The sequence below is a fragment of the Xiphophorus hellerii genome, chromosome 9 (genome assembly GCF_003331165.1).
Source record: "Xiphophorus hellerii strain 12219 chromosome 9, Xiphophorus_hellerii-4.1, whole genome shotgun sequence".
In the NCBI taxonomy this organism is placed as follows: domain Eukaryota; kingdom Metazoa; phylum Chordata; class Actinopteri; order Cyprinodontiformes; family Poeciliidae; genus Xiphophorus; species Xiphophorus hellerii.
In genome coordinates, this window is record NC_045680.1 from 4,942,924 (window position 1) to 4,961,603 (window position 18,680).

General features: G+C 38.4%; 2 protein-coding genes across 4 annotated transcripts in view; one reads left to right on the top strand and one right to left on the bottom strand.

Moving 5' to 3' along the window:
* The window catches only part of ano8b (anoctamin 8b), a 44,468-nt gene extending 32,064 nt beyond the window's left edge, over positions 1 to 12,404 (top strand). Inside the window, exons 13-20 of one of the 2 annotated variants that reach the window (XM_032571582.1) lie at positions 120 to 254; positions 2,721 to 2,968; positions 3,999 to 4,158; positions 4,231 to 4,620; positions 6,556 to 6,747; positions 6,889 to 7,020; positions 7,837 to 7,947; positions 8,213 to 12,404. In XM_032571582.1, coding sequence (XP_032427473.1) covers positions 120 to 254; positions 2,721 to 2,968; positions 3,999 to 4,158; positions 4,231 to 4,620; positions 6,556 to 6,747; positions 6,889 to 7,020; positions 7,837 to 7,947; positions 8,213 to 8,941 — 2,097 coding nt within the window. In that variant the 3' untranslated portion in view covers positions 8,942 to 12,404. The remainder of the gene's footprint in view (positions 1 to 119; positions 255 to 2,720; positions 2,969 to 3,998; positions 4,159 to 4,230; positions 4,621 to 6,555; positions 6,748 to 6,888; positions 7,021 to 7,836; positions 7,948 to 8,212) is intronic. The other variant, XM_032571583.1, reaches the window with a different exon arrangement.
* Positions 12,405 to 13,455: 1,051 nt separating this feature from the next.
* Positions 13,456 to 18,066, bottom strand: dda1 (DET1 and DDB1 associated 1). 2 transcript variants are annotated; one of them, XR_004340411.1, is made up of 6 exons: positions 17,732 to 18,066; positions 17,238 to 17,318; positions 15,759 to 15,810; positions 15,400 to 15,461; positions 14,083 to 15,233; positions 13,456 to 13,992 (listed from the first exon to the last, which is right to left on the bottom strand). XR_004340411.1 is itself a non-coding variant. In XM_032571585.1 (5 exons), exons 1-5 carry the CDS (start codon positions 17,738 to 17,740, stop codon positions 15,126 to 15,128), a joined length of 309 nt encoding a protein of 102 aa, XP_032427476.1. In that variant the 5' UTR covers positions 17,741 to 18,064; the 3' UTR covers positions 14,321 to 15,125. The 2 variants fall into 2 exon arrangements, 1 of the variants encoding a protein (XP_032427476.1); XM_032571585.1 differs by lacking the exon at positions 13,456 to 13,992 and having other exon boundaries at positions 14,321 to 15,230; positions 17,732 to 18,064.
* Between the last annotated feature and the right edge of the window lie 614 nt (positions 18,067 to 18,680).

The window sequence follows — 18,680 nt, forward strand, 5'->3', positions numbered from 1 at the left end:
TTACACAGTGTGTGCTAGCATCATTTTATCCCCTAAATGCTTTGCTGTGTCTGTCTCCTCGCATTGACATCCATGCCCATTCATCCATACATCCATCCATGTTTGTCTGTGTGCGGAAGATGCTGCTGGTGTTGTCTCTGTTACGAAGTCTGCAGCGGCAGGTCCGGGAAAATCTGCTGCCTTACGTCCTCTTCAAGATCCAGATGGTTGTGGTCTCAGTGCCCTGGTTCTTCAGGGCTTTGCTCAAGTCTAAAGTATGACTTCTGTTGACTCCTGGAGGGACTGAAGGTCCATTTTGTCTCACTCTGTCACCTCTGCTTTGTTCTGGTTTGTCTGTTGGTGCGGGGAAACTTTATTGCTAAAGATGCAACGATTTTAAATATGTGCCTACAGTTTTTGTATCTTTTTACTGAAGATGGTAGACCCTTATCTCTGAGACCCCTTAAACCTACCGATAATCCATTCAACCTTCCTGTTATCTGATTAAAGGCTTGCTCTCTTGCAGCCTGAATGAACTGAGACATTGAGGATGTCTGAGGAAATACGTTTTCCTTTAAATAGCTTCTTGTTGCTTCTTTCTTCCTCTGAATTTATTTTAAACATCTTAAAACATCTGAAAATTGCTTCAGCTAAGCCCAAAATTATTCATACTCCTGACCGATCAAGGCTTACAGTATTATTTTAACGTGTTTTGACTGAAAGTGGTTTTTAGATTTTAGAAAAGCATTGCCATAATCATGACTTGATATCGTTGATGGCAAGGTCATAACTAAAGATAAACCTTCATGAGCACAAGGCAAAAAGCTGTTCAGGCATTATAACTACAGCTAAAAAAGTTTTTTTCTTTGATTATTGAGAAGGGTGTGAATAATTTGCGATTTTTTATTGAAATATAACAAAATAAATATCTTTTCCAAACTTTATACTCTTTTTGCAGTATTTTATTTTTTTAGGACAAGACCTGTCTCATTTCCTACATCTAAACCTTCTAGAGGTGTGAATAATTTTGGGTTAACTGTAGCTTTGTTACTCAGTAACAGTGTCCACACTAAAGACATTTTGTGGCAAAGATTTCAGAGCTTCTGACGGGCTCATCAGCTCCAGCCAATACCTCAGTGTTGCTTTATGTTTTGGATGTTTTCCTGTATTCTTGTACTTGAAGCCTCTGTTTCTTTGTAGCTGCTGGAACAAAAGTCTACAAATTTGCCAGGATCGTTTCTTGCATCTTATAGCATCAAACCTTTTTGATCTTTCTTCTTTGAGGTCATTGTATGAAGATGTTTTCCACTTTTCCATATTTGTGACGGCCTTTAGTAAATTTGATCTTTCCTTTTTGTCATTTTTGTTTGCATTTTTGTTTATTTCTCTGCAACATCTGACAGTCTGCAGATCCTGTTGCTTCCTTAGTTGGATTGGTAATAGTTTTCCTTGTTCCTGTCTCTACAATCAACTTTATTCCAATATTTGTTGAGCTAAACTCACTTAAGAAGTTTATGCCCAACAACCCGTAAGCAGAAAGTGAAATAAGCTGAAAATATAATTTATTGTGACTCTAAAATTAAACAGAAAACTTCTTAGTAAAAACAATATACGTGAAAATCTTTAGTCAGCTCTTTTGTTAAACTCTGATTGTGACTCGCTGGTGTTTGCTCTGGCTGTTTCAGCTGGTATCAACAGAAGGACAAAAGCTCCTTTTCTCAGTTTCTTAGAAACTGGATGTGACATTGTATCCAAGTCCTGTCAAGAATTTATTGAGGCTTAATTTGCTTTAGTCTGCTGTCCTTTGCACCTGCCCTAACAATGTTACCATACATATAGTGTGAGCCTTTATCTATGTAAGCATTTCTGTTTACATATATATTGCAGAATGAGTAAAACAATTCCGGTATTACCGGTATTATTATTTTGTAACTTGTGGATTATCTGTTTGTCAGACAACTTCTGACTAGGGGTGGGCATTTATGGTATCATTTATCAATTGTAAAAAATTTCTCATAGTTTTAAATTCCGACTTTCTTCATAAATTCTAATTAATGTTGAACAAAACCTCCTCAAAATGACAGTATTATCTGAAATATTAGTTTTACAATTTCCTCCATTGTCTGGAGAAAATTGTAACGGTATCAACAAATATCATTACATTACATCATTCACCATGTCTTCAATTTAATGAAATAAATTAAATAAATGCATTCACAGCTGTATATTGTAAGTAATAATTTGTTAATCTTTTTTTTTAAATCATTATCAAAATTGTACCACAAAATATTGTGATAATATTCTAAGTCCATATCTCCCACCCCTCTCACCTTGGTGGGCCCTGTAGTGGCCCTCCGTGTAAATAATACTTAATCTTGGATACATTTTTGTTTTACTTCTTGAGGTTTTATTGCTCAGATTAGGAAACAAACATTATCTGAAACAAGTAAGTTGCAACTACAAAGGTTTTATTTTGCAAAAATTAAAACACCAGATAAGTTTCTTGTTTTCTGACCAGTTGAAGTGCTTCATTAAACACAAAAAATTAATGGCATTCAAAAAAATGTTCTACTTGCTATGGTTTGTCTTTTGATTGGTTTTAGATTTGGTGAATTTTCCTAATGGTGGTATCCTGTTCTTTCTTCTAAAGCTCTTGCCTTTATCTGACACCTTGAATACTCCTTTTGTTTTCTGCTTTCCTCTCTTGGTAAAAAAACAAAAGTTTTCCCTCTTCTTGCCAGATGTTGGCCACTCTGCTCATCATCCGCCAATTCCTTCAGAACGTGAAGGAGGTTCTGCAGCCTTACCTGTACGAGCGCCATAAGCTGGGGGAGCTGTCAATGAGAGCCGTGTGGGACCTGGCGTTCTCCGTGTTGCTCAAATACGCCCGGCTGGCGGCCGGGAAGGTCCAGGCCTTGCCAACGGACCCGACCGTGCCTGGACCCGGACTGAGGGGCACGAGACCTGGAGTGGGGAATACAGAACGAAGGTCAGCTCCATCAAAATTAGCTTTTAGATCAAGCGGGTCCAAACCATTTGTCATACGGGTTAAAATTGTCAAGTCAAAAGGTCTTGAGAGCCAAAAGAATTTTCATATTTTCTAATAAGAACTTATACTATAATACCTTAATTGAATAAATTAAGTAGTCAGATTTTCTTTTGTGGACAAGATATGTGTAAACTATCGTAGAGCTAAAACTTAAGAAGGGTTTTGCAGATTTGTCTTGCAAAATCTGCAAAACAAATTCTGACATATATTAAAATAAATATATGTAATAGCAAAAACGTAGTCACTTCAGAGGAATAAAAGCAGGATTTAGGATTTAGGCAACTGCTTAGATTTCGGCCTTACAAAAGAAGGCAAAAAGTATGGTTATGTAAAGATTAATATTTTAAATGGGATGTGTTAGGCGAAATTCATAATTTGCTAATTTTTGTACTCCCATTAATGTCTCAGCTGCTTCTAAAAACAGCTCAAGTGCTAAAAGAAACATCCAACTGAGTTTTGGAAATACATTTGTATTTTTTGGTGTCTGGAAAGTGAGCCAGAATGTATAATCACAAATCATCTAGCAACCCCAGTGAAGCAAGTGTTTTGTTGTTGACTTACCATCCAGAAACTACTTGCTACATTCGTGCTGGTTGTGCAGGAGGCTCTACTTATGCTTTTTAAAGATGTCCAGTGGTACAATTGTGCATCTATTTGCAGCCATTTTCACGTGAGTGTAAATGAACATGTTTTTAAATTTATATTATTTCTGAATTGCAGCCAGGGGCCGTAAATAGCCCTCATGCCACACTTAGGACCCTCATGTTTCAAATGAAACGATAGTGTGCAGATGAGTAACTGACACTAATCATTTACTCTCACATCTGCTCGGGTTCACTCCATTTTCCTCCACCATTGTGCCGCTTGCTGTTATGATTCATTCCTGTCAGACGTTTAGAGAATAGCTCCAGCGAGCTGCTTACACTCTCAGCTTGCCCGACAATGTAACCGCTCATTTAACTCCTCGCAGGGAGAAGAAGTGTTTGAACGGCGGCTGTGGAGTGCCTGATGAGGAGGAGGGAGGAGAGCGGGACGAGGCTGATAGCGGGAGGTTCAGCGAAGGAGAGACGGAGGAGGAGAACGTGATAGACTGCGGCCTGAAGCTGAGGAAAGTCAGCTTTATAGAGAAGGTAGAGAGTGGAGCGTCAGATGAACTTTAACTTGTTCTGAGAGTAAAAATAACAACAGCTGCTGTGTTGAAGGTGGACAGAAGGCCGGCCTGTGGTGGAGCCCCCATGGAAAACAGCTTCCTGGAGGAAGGGAGCCCCACCATGGTGGAGAAAGGAATGGACCCGGCCTCTGTGTTTGAAATGTGCGATGACGACGACGATAATGGAATCCATGATGTGAAGGACTCGGGAGGGGGTGGCGCCGAGGGGCTCAGTGCTGCCGCTGCAGCCGTTGGAGGCAGCGCCGCCTTGCCGTCGTCTGCCTCAGACGGCGCCGCGTCACTGCGTCACAGAAGAAGAGGCCAGAGCGTAGAGAGGACAGAGCCTAAAACCAAACGGGAGTCATGGATGGATCCTCCGGAGGAGACGGAGAGCATAACGCTAACTCAGGCTGAGATGGAGAGCTGCATGCAGACCTACGCTGTAAGAACGCACAGCTGTCAAACTGAGCCTCATTTTGGGCCATATGAGATTATGAATCTCTTCAAAGGGCCGGTTGTGGCAGAAAGTATTGCTAAAACCTATTAACAAACTGTTAAAATATTAATAAATAGCTGTCTCTGCTTTTGAAATTTTTTTCACACCTTACAGGTAAAAGCTGCTTTGATTTGATTGATAAAATAATATTTAAGTCCTGTTATCTTGACGGTTCTATTTTTGCATCGTTAGAGTTTAGAGGGCCACATAAAATGTTATGGCGGGCCGGATTTGGCCCTCTGGCCTTGAGTTTGACACATGTGCTGTAGAGGTTCAGGTCCTGCAATAACAACCAGAAATCTGTCAGAGTGTCAGGCAGCCTGCCAGCAACACCATTATGTTACGCTACTGTTATTGTTTATTTACTGCAGCTCATCTTCCATCATTACAAGATTAACTGAATGGAAATCAGAATTTAGCTGTGGTGTGAATTAATTAGTTTTTCACTCAACAAAGGGAAATTCATCATTCAAGTCAAGCTTGGTTAGCAAACAAAACCATAAACAATGAAGTATAAATGGATCTTTAAAGGTACAGTATATAATTTGTACAAAAATATTTTTTTTTTTACATATTTGTTAAAACTGTCAGCATGTTGTGACAGTTTAATGAGAGACAGATAATCTGTGAAAAGTTTCAGCTCCTCCACCTCCTCCCAGTGCTGATATCTGAAGAAATACATCAAACAACCAATCAGAGCCAGAAGGAGGTTCTTAGTGCTGTCAATCACCATCCTGCATGTGCTGCTCAGTGTGCTAATGGCAGAGAAGCAACTTACTGTTACAACTGTTTATTTGTTCTCATTGGTGGCCATGCTAACTAGTCTTAGCATTCCTGTCAGTCTCTGTGGTGGTGAATCAGCTGTAGTATAGCAGGTGTGAGCATTGCATACATGAGAGTGATTGACAATGCTAAGATCCTCCTCCTGGCTCTGATTGGTTGTTCCTGATGAAGCGTTGTATTTTTGTAGATCACCACAAAATTATAGAAGAAGGCAGAGAAGCTTGATTTTTTTTCACAGATTATCTGTCTCATCGTGACAGTTTCAACAAATATGTTAAAAAGCACTTGTTATAAAAGTTACATACTGCAGCTTCAATAAAGAGAAAACATGATAAAAGTCAAATTATGTAAAGATATTAAAAATATATTATAGCTCCATGAAACATCTGATCTCAGTAACTCCAAGTCTCGAGTTTCACTTGTCCTGTAACTTTTGCTCTAACACACCTGAATCGGGTCAGACTACTCTCTCGGCATGTCGGCAAGTTTTGCAAAAACCTGGTCATTCACTGTTCATTTGAGTCAGGTGTGTTAGCGTTGGATGTGAAAACCTCTTTATGAACACAAGTCTGACTGGTACGCCTCCTTCTGGCTGATAAAAGTATGGTTCTCAAAATATTAGTGCAACATGCTAGATTTCTTTTGTGGGAGAGCAGTGTGTTAATAATGCAGTTTTTACTTTGGTTTGTTATTTATTTTAGATGTCTTAAAGGGATAGTGCACATTAAACAACATGTGTTTCAGTCCATCATGCAATTATGTCTGATTTAGTCATCTAGGTTCAGTTTTGTCTGCAGTCTCTGTCAGACTGAAGGTATTGAACAAGATTAAAAACATTAAATGATTGTTAATTTAATAGATTATGTGATTGTGTGTCAGATTTGGTGTCAACTTTGTCGATCAATTCAAACAGAAAAAAATTTCCTGTTTGGCTCCTAAAACAACACTTACACTTTCACTCATTATACATTCATATATTATACAATCATATTTTAGCTGCACAGACAATTCATCAATATCACAAATATTCAGAACTTTGTCACCAAGAACTTTATCTATATAGCAAATAAAGAGATTAATGTTTCACCTGTTTTTTAGGACACCTTCCAGGACTACCAGGAGATGTTTGTCCAGTTTGGCTACGTGGTTCTCTTCTCCTCTGCCTTTCCTCTGGCGGCCATGTGTGCGCTCATCAACAACATCATTGAGATCCGCAGCGATGCCTTTAAGCTGTGCACCGGGCTGCAGAGGCCGTTCGGACTCCGAGTGGAGAGCATTGGCCAGTGGCAGGTGAGGCTCATTCAGTCCAGAGCTAAAGTATGACAGTATTTATTTAACTTGCAAATTGCATAAAATTTTTTATAAAAGTAAAAAATTTTGCAAACAGAAACAACAGAGCTGACTGAGTTTTTTAAAATTATTTCTTCTCAGACGGCGATGGAAGCCATGGGCCTGATTGCCATCATAGTGAACTGTTACCTGATTGGTCAGTGCGGTCAGCTGCAGCGGCTCTTCCCGTGGCTCAGTCCGGAGATGGCCATCATCTCTATTGTCATCCTGGAGGTACCAAAGAGCAAACAGCGTTTAAATCACCCAGTCAAATAATACTTTTTTCATAAATACACAGAAAATGTACACATTCCTAATTAAGACTTTAAAATGTGCACAACATTTTAAAATTATTTTATGCAGTTGTTCCCAAAGGTGTGGTTGAAACCCTATTGTGGGTGGTGAAAGGTCAAGTCTTGATCTGATTCTAATAATTATGTTTAAAAAAATATTGCTAAAATAACTCAAAATAATTTTTGTACAAAACTATTTTTAATGCATTTTTCTGGATGTTTCTTCATTTAACTAAATCACACTCCCACTTTAAAAGATGCTATTGATCCCTGTTGACAGTGATTATAGGGAAGGACTAATCAATGCTCTACAGTGTTATACCCTAATATAATAAATCATTTCTACCAATATATCTTACTAAATGTCCATATTACACCTTATTTGGTGTTTTTATATATAATAAAATTTAAAAAAAAAAAGTAAAATCTCATTACTTTTCAGACATAATATAATAAAATTGCTCTTATAAATTCTATATTCCTAAGCTGCTGCTCCAGTCAGTATTCTTTAGTTTTAGCTCGGTCAGCTCTGCACGCTGTGGCTGCTTGTATCTGAAAGACAAGAACAGCTTGCAGCTCTGTCCTGGCCTGATTAGGAAGTCAGGCGTAACCAGGAGGACAGTTCACAGCCCACAGGTTTTGGTGCAGAAATTACCTGAAGTAAATGTTATGTTGAGGCTTTATCATCCTTTCTAATATCTAATTCAAACATGGTTCATTAACTGCAGGAATCTCCTTCTAAATGTGTTTCTTTCAGCACTTTGCGATCCTCCTGAAGTACATCATCCATGTGGCCATTCCTGACATTCCTACATGGGTCATGGAGGAGATGGCGAAACTGGATTACCAGCGAAGGGAGGCTTTTAAGGTAAAGGAGGAAGCAATTTGTTGGGGTTTTTGAGGTCCATCTAGCATCTTCACTCCAGTACTTTGGTATTATGTGGAGGGAAAATGTTTATTTTACACCTGATTTATTTTAAATTTTGAGAGTGAAAAGGTTTACACTTGGACATAGAAAGAAAAACTTCAGACGTCTTCCTGCAGTGAGAGGATTTATAATATGAGCAGAGCGTTAGTTAGTGCTGATCCTAGTAAACACCTAATGTGATTTTTATTTTTTCTCTTCTTTGCAGAAGCATGAGCGGCAGGCGCAGCAGCATTACCAGCAGTTGCAAAGGAGGAAGAGGGAGGAAGAGGAGAGGCAGAGGCAGGCGGAGCATATGGCGCGCAGGGAGAGGGAGCGGGATGACAGCAAAGGTGACCCGTCTGGGGATCACCACCATGACAAAATTCACGGGAGCAAATCTCGCTCTGGAGGCAGTGGAGGAGGCGGGGCCAGCGGTTCTGACAAACCCAAGAGGCCCAGCTCCCTGCTGGGCAACAACAACGTGATGAAGCTGAAGCAGATCATCCCGCTGCAGAGTAAGTTCTCCTCCAGCGGCGCGCGTTCCCCGCAGTCGCCCACCGGCAGCGAGCCAAAACTCCCCGGGTTCCTCAGCTTCAAGTTCCTCAAGTCACCCGAGAACAAGAAGGAAGGAGCCGCCGCTGCTGCCGCATCTGCTGCAGCCAGCACCAACACAGCCGCATCATCATCATCCTCATCAAGTAGCAGCTCTCAGGAGCGTTCTCAGTCACCCAGTAAGGCCTTCAACCCTGGAAAACTGTTTAACTTTGGGAAATCCGAAGGGGGAGCGTGTGTGAACGGGGCTCCGCCGCCCAGACCCGGAGACGGAATGTCGTCGGAAAGACAAGCCTCCCGCTCTGACTTGAACGGTGTTCCCGACGAGATCCCTTCTCCTCCGGGGGAGGGATCTGAGAACGGACATGCTGCAGATTTGGACCTGGCCAGTTCAAAAATCTAGCAGCTCTGGAAGAGGAAAACTACATATCAGCCGGAGTTGATGTGCTTTACTGTGAGAAAAGGCCCGAAAAGTTCCTGTTTGTGCAGAGGGAAGCAAACAGGAAAAGATTAATCCGACGGAAGATGACTGTTGTTCCGGTCAGGTTTCTTGCAGAGAGACAAAAATAATCTGGCTTTGTACGACAGACATAAGTCCTTCTGTCATGACCGACTAAATCACACTCACTCAAATTCTTCCTTGTCTGCAATACGTAAAGAAATGCATGAGCTGCATTTCGACAATTTTAAGCCTTTAAAGCAGAGAGCTATGTTTCCTGATTTCCTTTAGTCAGAAATTGTAAGCATCTTGGTGGCCTCACGCGGAAAAAAATAAACAAATAAAAAGCCAGTTGTGAAAGGATAGGGGTTAAAAACAAACATGGAAAGATTTCCAGACTTCATCCTTCCCAACACAAGTAAATATTTTATCTTTCTTTTTTTTATTGTGATTAATTTTTTGGGCCCTTCTCTTTTGTAATGAAGCAGATAAATAGAAAAGCAATATCAGTCAGTGTTTTAATGATTCTCAGCAGTCACAGCATAAATCACCAGCTTTATTTTGAAAGCAGAGGTGATGTCTGAGCGTTCAGTTTCCTTCCCTTTCTGTAACAGATTAAAAAAATCACAAAGTAAAGAGCTTAGTAATTCAAATGACCTGTACCGACATTTTCCCCAGGAGAAATTTAGAGGCAGCGGCTGAAGGTGATGTTTGGGAAAGTGGAGCATGGATAATGCCTGTAGTGAGCCGGGTAAACACAGATGGCGCTCCGTTTCACACACTCCAATCTGACTGGAGTGTGTGAGGAGGTAAAGAGAAGAAAGTTGCACTAAACCCCAACGAGAAGCTTGATTCCAGTCTGATTCATTACATTACGGTATGTTACACAAAATCTTTTTGTTTTTAGTATCCACTGCTCCCTCCACACTTATTCTCTCTTGATGTGATGAAGCTTTGAAATGAATTAATCATTCCCTAAAGCTGAATGATCCCTCAGTAAAAGCTATAGAAAAAAAGACTAATCTTAGATATCTCCTATGAAGAAGAAAACGTTTTGATCTCCTCAGCGCCCCCTGCAGGCTTTCAGTAGCACTTAGCTCGTCCTCTGACACGTCCAGTTCCCTGCAGAAATCACAAAATGTTTGTCGTATTTTAATGTTCATGATACAATCTAGCAAAGTTCGCAAGGCTATTAGATGTAAAACGGACCCACAGCATCACAGATCCTCCACTGTATCTAATAGTATTCATTCTTTGTTTCAAGAACTAGAATGTTTGCTGCCAAAAAGGCTAAAAAGACAGAAAAAGTATTTTTTCCTCCATACTTTCTGTTCTTAGACTTGATGATCGTAAGATGCAGTTTACTAAATGAGCTTTGGAGATTTTTGTTTAAATTTTTGCCTTCATTACCTTCGTCGTCTCTTTGAACAGTGGCAAGATTAACTTGGATCCTCCACCTGCCCCTATAACTAAGAGGAAAAAGATCTTTGTGTCACACCATATTAATACCCCAGGGAAACAAAAGTCCAAAACCAAAAACATTAAAAACTACAAAGTAGAAATCATTCATATTTTATTACTGATGTCTATCAGTGAGATTTTAGTATTTTTCTCAGTGAACTACTGCAATAAAAGATAAATTATTTTTATTTTAAGGCTTTTTTTACACTTTGTCAATAAGTGTGGAGGGAGATGTTTTATTTTATCTCTGCTCTTAGCAGTTCTATTGTTAAACACTGACCATACATTTTGTTTTTACAGTACAGTACCAGTTTTTTCCATTCACTTTATTATTTGCATCTTTTACAATTTTTTTCAACTACATGTAGTATTTTTCAGGTTGATTTTTTATTTGAGATGTATAGTATTCTACAATAGATTTAGACACTAAAGAGAGAAAGGAGAAAATTGTTAAAACAAAAAAAGTAAAGATGTATTCCTTGATCTTGTTGGAGTGTTATGCCTCAGTTGGTTTAGTTGCCATTTTATTTTGTTTACAGAACCCTAAAATTTGAAAACAGGCTTTTAAGAAAGTGTTTGCAAACTGCTCTATTATCATTTATATAATCTGCTCAGTTAACTTTATGTAAACTCATCATCATACAAAAAGTAAGTCATTATGTCATGGTTTCCAGAAGGTGGTGCAAGCTTATAAAAATAAACATTTACCCGTAAAACCATTCTGTGGGCATCAGGATGCAGCAGCAGCACAGGTTTAGAGGGAAATGCTTGGTGGAGTCATTACACTGTAAAACACACATTTTACATGTTTCAGATGCCACTGAACTGTCCTGTGGGTTAACAGATGGAAACATTAACTATGCATTTACACACTTTCACCTCCAACAAGCACTTTGGCAATAACACTGAGCGGAAGCAGATACTGTAGATCGACATTGAGCAGCACATCTATATCCGCCTTTCTTCAGTTCTCTTTTTTTTATTTATTTATGGAGAATCTTCACTGAACCTGTTGAAATAATGTCTTTTATTGTTGCCTCTGCCTTGTCAGACCAGTTTGAAATGAATAAATAAAAAAAGATTTAATGCAATACAGAAAAAAAAAATCACAAGAGGGTAAACCATGTTGCAGCATCAGTGTAAGCGTGTTCTCTTTAACTTCTCTGGACGCTGTTTGTTATAAATGTAAAATAGGAATTCCCGGGATGAGAGGAATATATTGTCTTTGTGTGTGTTGTTAAAAGGCTGGGACGTGAATTAATAAAGGGAATCGGTGGAACGACATAAACAAGATGTAGATGTTACAATGTAGCTGAGCTCAGTCTTATTAAAAAAACCCTCCCAGTTTGCTGCATTTGGATTTCAGGGATGAAGAACATCATGATGCATTTGAGTCCCTTCGTCATCATCATCTGTACACGTGTTTTAGCAGAAGGCTGGGATCGGGCTGTTTGCTGAAGCTGTTAAGTTTTTATGTACAGTTCCACCTTTTCCTGTTCAAGCAACAAATAGCAAAATAATTTCTTTTCATCATAAACTCAAGGCAGCTGGAAATTTAGAACAGATGAGGGATTTTGATGAGCCTGAGTCACAGAAGCTGGCTTTGATCGGGTCGAGCCGTGACGTCCCTCAAAGGAAGCCTCTTCCTCTTTAACAGGAAATCAGTGCGATTGAACCAAGTGGATTTATCAAACGCGTCACCTTCTGGAATTTGAGTCAGATGTGAACGGGTGAGGTTCTCAACACAGCTTCATTAGAACCCGACCTTAACCTCAAAAACCAGATGTTTTCATCACAGCCTCACTGACACGACATTAAACGCTCTTCCAATGTACAAAAGAGAAAAAACAAAACGCTCTTTTAAAGAAAAATACTGGGAAATGGGATTATTTATTTCTGTTAATTTATTTTGTCATATTTTTGTAAAATCTGAAAAGAATAGTTAATAAAACTCTTTTCAAATGCATTTCATGTGTTGGGAGTTTGTTTAGCTGAAACAGTTACAGTACATAATGTTGGCGGTACTAAAATGGTATGTCAGGGCTTTTCTTCTTTCGTTCATTTTTATTTTATTTATTTCAAACAAGTTTTTAAAAACAACAAAAAGCAATCAGTAGGACAGAAAATGTGCATATATAACCAAGAAAAAAATAATTAGTTTACCACTACTTTTCTGTTTGAAAGGAGTAGGAAGAAGTGAACACTTATTTAATCCTATCACTTATCCAATTTAATGAAATATATTAATTGATGACTCAATAATTATCAAAAATAAACACTTAGGGTTCTGTGGAGAGGTTACATTTAGAAAACATTTTACTGGCAGTAGATAACAGTATCTGGCAAAATTATTAAAAATACTTGAACTTTTCTTCGACTCATATCTTCAGTTAGGATTACCAAATTATTTCTATTTGTTCTATATGTGGAAAATTAAAAATTTTGGGTGGGGGATTTTAGACAACCTGGAAAAGCCGGGGTGATTAGTAAATATGAAAGAAATATAGTTTCATTAGAAAATCTGATGTTGAATTTATCTTTTGTAATTGATTTTGTAATTTGATTTTTTTTTTTCTTGCTTTAAAGCCACCATCAAAAATTTTACCAGAAAAAAAAAGTCCTTCAAAGAATAAAATTGCCTGCTAATGTGGTGGACACTAAAACCATCCCAACAGTGAAGCATGGGGGTTTCTTTTCTTCAGCATGGGAAGATGGATTAATTTAAATACTGAGCAACTCAAGTAATAATCAAAATTAACAGAAATAAACCCATGAAATGAGTCCTGCATGTATCTTGTATGTAATGAGTTTTAATTGCAATTAGTAAAACTTTTGATTATTCTAATTTATTGATGTGACTGTATAACCATTCAAAATTAGTAAAATAAATCATAGTGAATTGTTATATTTAAGATATATTTATCATTACCTTTCTCTCTGCCAAGTTTCATATATAATTTAGCTTTCTTTTTCCAGACAAAAACAAATTCAGATTTTAAGAACCACGTGACAAAATCTAGTTTCAGTGAAGCTTTATTTGAGCAAAGTTTAAAGGAACATCTGATCAAACACACAGTATGGAAGCAAGGCCTAAGGTGGAGCTGAACAGTCTATCAGAGCAGAAGCATGTCATGTTTTTATGATTTAAAAAAAAAAAAAAAGGATATCTACACTGCTGCATCGACTGTTAAAACATCAGGCTTCGACGTGACTCTGCTGGGCAGTGATAACAAGAAGCTTCATCGCAGTGTAGCGGTTTATGACCCCAGAACAAACTGAAAGTAAGTACGCTGCTTCCCATGCTCCATGTGCATTCTGTGGCTGAAAACGCTAAAATATCCCTTTTAAATCCCACTCTGTGATAATTCATGCCAGATCTCAAACTTAAAAAAACCTTCCGAGACTGGAAGATGCAGAACGTATCCAAGCCGGGGCAGCTAAAGGGATTTGGACCACGATGACGAGTTGTAAGGCCTCTAGGCCAGGGGTCTCAAACTCCAGTCCTCGAGGGCTGCAGTCCTGCAACTTTTAGATGTGCCTCTGCTGCACCACACCTGAACAGAATAATTAGGTCATTAAGGTTCTGGAAAACTGATCTACACAAGGAGGAGGTCATTAAGTCATTTCATTCCAGTGTTTTGTACCTGTGGCACATCTAAAAACTGCAGGACTGCGGCCCTTGAGGCCTGGAGTTTGAGACCCCTGCTCTACGCTGATACCTTCGGTTCTGTAACAAAACATCCAGTAGTGAAAACAACATGCAAGCCAGAGAACATCCACTGGGCATCAGGGTGCTACCTTTCCTATCGCATCCATGGGTGTTTTTATTTATTTAGGAAAACACAAACTTGTTTAATTGTAATGTTAACTATTTACACACACAAAAATCATCTTTCCTTTCATGTAATTAGATTTTTTTTTTACCATCTGTGCTTTACGGGTCTGAATTTCTTCCTTTAAGAAAATAAAAAATTTTATAGCCATAATCACTGAGATGCTAGGTGTGAAAATGCATCTCAGACAAATCAACCTAAATCCTATGAGCACAAGTCCCAGATTAAAACACAGATATGAATATAGTCGCATCTTATGGAGGATTTTGTAAGAAATGGCTCTACTTTGTGCTCTTTGTCACAGTGCATTCTTGGTTCTGTGGATTTTCAGAGATGCTGAAGCGCCCCCATGTGGATAAAAGTGGGCAGTGAAACCGAGTGGGCACTGCGGCTGGCAGGAAGCTCAACAACGACGAGTTGTAATAAAATTAACAGAGTAACAAAACGTTCACGTGGATCAGAGCGGATCTACACAGGTTTAGTTTTTAAAAGTAGCTTTTTCTGTCCAGTGTGTCTCCATCTCAACTCTACACACTTTAACACTCACCCGCTTCACACAAACGGAACGACACGCATCCACAGCGCAACACACATACAAACACTTACAGGTGTACAGGCTCACCCCAGGAGGAGTCGACATGTCTATCAGAGCCAAAATAAAAACATTATGATGGATTTTGACTCGATCTTAAACACAGTCAGCCAGGAAAATCCTGATCAGTGCACCTCTTTTCAAAATTACCACGTATTTTTATTCAGGTTCACCTAACTTTCTGTGTTCATCAGTTCACATAGGCTACACCCTGTATGTGCACATGCTATTTCATCCTCTCACACACAAACACACGCACACTTTATGAGTCGTCATTCATCTCTTGGCTATCTGTCCTGGCGATTTTCCTCGGTGGTGCCGGGCTGTCCCCCTCGCCTTGTTCCTGTTCCCTTTTCTTTGCTGCATTCTGCTTAAAACAAAACCACACGTGTGTACACGTCAGCGATAATCCAGCCATGACAAGAAAATGTTTTAAATATAAATAATCTATTCAACACACAATTAACTAATACTGATTAAAAAGAAATATTTGACTAAAGGTTTAGAAAAAGGTGTAAATGAAGGCATTTGCTCACCTTTTTGTCCCACTGCTGATGCAGGTAGCGCAGGAGGATGTTAGTTTTCTCTGTTACAATAACTGCAACGTCAAAAAAAGGAAGATTGGGTTAGTAATTCTTAAAGGAAGTTAACATAATAATATCACATTAATAAAAGCACAGATTAATAACTGCACAAACTTTCTATCATCATCGCTCCGACTTCTTTTCTTTCCTCTGAGTCAACAAAACCTCAACCTGTTCTCGATCCCCCCACTGCAGCCAGGCACTTCTCTTTGAAATTTCATTGATTATTCAAGTGTTTATATCACCATAGTGCAGGCTGTTATAATAAATCTGCTAGTGCAGCCAGTCTGAAGCAGCTCCCAGTGACTCACTCTGTTCAGAAGGGTATTCCCGGGTTGGGAGGTAAACAGACGGCCTTCGGTTCTGCACAACAAAACACAAAGATGAAAGAAAGAAAGAAAGAAAGAAAGAAAGAAAGAAAGAAAGAGAGAAAGAACAGTCAAGACTTATTCTCGTTTACTGAAAAAACAAATTCCCAATTCAGTTCAAAGCAGTGAATAACAGTTTTTTATTATTATTATTATTTTTTTTTTACAAATTGCATCAGCTTAATTTACAACATAAATGTAAATTAACCATAAGTAGTATGAGAAATGTGCAAAAACTTCAACTTTAACCTTAAATTTACTCAGAATAACTTTTGATTAAGGGTTTATGGAGAAAAATAATCTGAATTTCTTTTTATTATTAACATAATTATTATTATTATTAACAGCCATTAATAACAGTCATTTCACACAGCGGATGAACAAACTGTTGTATGCAATGACAATCTAATGCTGCCCCAGCGCAGCATTAAAAGGCGTCTGGGGGAAATAACAGCAGCAGATAAAACAAAAGTCGGCCCATCCTTCACATTTATGTTGTATATTTTCAATTGCAGACAGTAAAGAGTCAGTTGGGTTGTCAGATGTGACCAAAAAAGAAAGGGAGTCCAGGCAAGAAACATAAAATTTTGATTTTGATTTGATATTGAAATTATATATTAGTACTTTCAAACAGATGATGTTTTTTTTAAATACATTTCAAAAATTCTTGTGAGGTTTTAAAGCCCATTCAAGAAGCCAAATACACCAGTGACCAGCAGTCTAAATGCATGGGAGCTGGAACAAATTAGTTTATCCACTGCCACAGTGATGTCATGCATTGATATGATGGTGATCGTATTTCCCAATGTTCACTCTGATGAAATCATCTTTTTTAGACATTAAACTCAGAGGCTAATGTTCCAATAAAACATCTACTGTAATGGGATTTATTCAATTTTCATTTCTGCATTTCATTTCAAATAATAGTAAAAGCCAGGAAAACTGCAGAGCTGTGTGACAGACTTTTGTCATGAACATGATATAAACAATAACTGACCAAGATGGAAAAGTTTCTTAAGACTCCTAGTTATACATTTAATGAATATGTTGTTTAAAAACCAAACACACAACAGAAAATCAAATGTTTTTTCTCTTAAATGTTAAGCTGGATGCTGCTGTTATTTCTGTTGAACAGAGAACATAGGAAAAATATTTTGCAGATGACATTGTTATGCAAAGAAAAATATTAGTGAGCTATAATTTGTTTTGTATACGAGTTAATAAAATATGTGCTGAGTTACTTAACATAATTTGAGGGATTTTAAAGTAATACTAGATTTCTAATGATGCAGAGTGAAAGCTGTTACTTCAGGCTGCTGCTGGAATCTTAGTGTTTTTATAATGAACACTTTATATTTAATAATAAATCATAAACATCAGGGTACTCAGTACTATTATTATCCATTTACAAATGTTACTCACTGATGCTTTACAAACTGAGTCTGCATGGAACCTGCTGAAGTTGCTTTTATTGTAGACTGGAAGTCCCTTCAAGAAATCAGCCTAAGGGAAAAGATAAGAGATGGTTATAAAAAATCATTTGATGAGCAATATCAACGTTTTTACTTTCGTTTCGTTGAAATATGTGAAAGAAAAATTCCCAATTATTGTCTAAGCTGGACATCATCATCTGTTTTAGATCAAAGACTGGGCGTCACCTCCTCTATACAAAACTAGAAACGTACATTTATCCTGCTACTGTCCCTAAAACATCCACTGTGACCTGGCAGCACTGATCTGAGCCGGTGTTGACCATGAACATTTCAGAGAACAAAAATGCCGGTTTGGCCTGAAAAGAAAGAGCAGGTGTGGCAACCAGCAAGCTAACATTTAGCTACACTTAGTCAGAACGCCATCACATATTCTCTGTATTTCAGACAAACGCCAAAGGACCAAACATGTTGTAAAACGAGTACCTTCTCCATGATGACGATGGCAGAAATAACGTCTAAAGTCGACTCGCCGACTCGACTCGGTGTTTGTTGTGCTGCTCGTTATGGCCGCGATAGCTAACAGGCTAGTCCACCGGGGCAGCTAACCTGACGAATTTTACTGCAAAACACTGCAACGACCTTCACATAGAACTTCTGGTGTCCATTATATTTAGATATATATCCAGGTGTCAACTAAAAATTATACAACACTCATAAAACAAATCAATCCAAGCAGACATCCCATAAGCTCGTAAAGCTATTTACATATGACTCCGTCGGCTAACATGATAGCTGAATGGCAGGGATGTTTACTTGGCCACGCCCTTAAAGCAGCTATTGGCTTACTCGTGCAACCACGTGATAGAATCCTGTCCAGATAACCAATCAGGAGGCAGATCACAATTTGCCCTGTTGACGGGCCCCGCTCTTCGACATGTTGAGTAGTGATGGGAATTTCGTTTCTTTGCAGGATCCGAATCAATTGGCTCCACTCATTAAAAAGATCTGACCCTTGCGTCCAACTCTCAAATTGCACAAGTAATTGCACCTCTTGAACCTCATTTTCACAGTCTAGCAAATTATAAACACAAATGTTAATGTGTTTTATTGTAAAATACAAAATGTAGCCTAATTGTTAAATGAATGGATGTATTTTTGCAAAAAAAAAAAAAAAAAATCTTTTCAGATTGTACTCACCCCCGGACTCTACTATACCTTGCAGAGCCACTTCTTTTCTGCAATTGCGAATTGTTTTTAGGTATGCCTCTGCTTTCTTCTTCAAGGAAGCGGAAACTCAGTGAAATCGGATAATGAGCATTTAGTTTTCAACTTGTCATATCCATTTGGATTAGCCCAGTTTGACATTCAACTGGGCTATTATAACAAATCAATATGCTTTGACCTGATGGATATGAAACATCATGTCATTCAG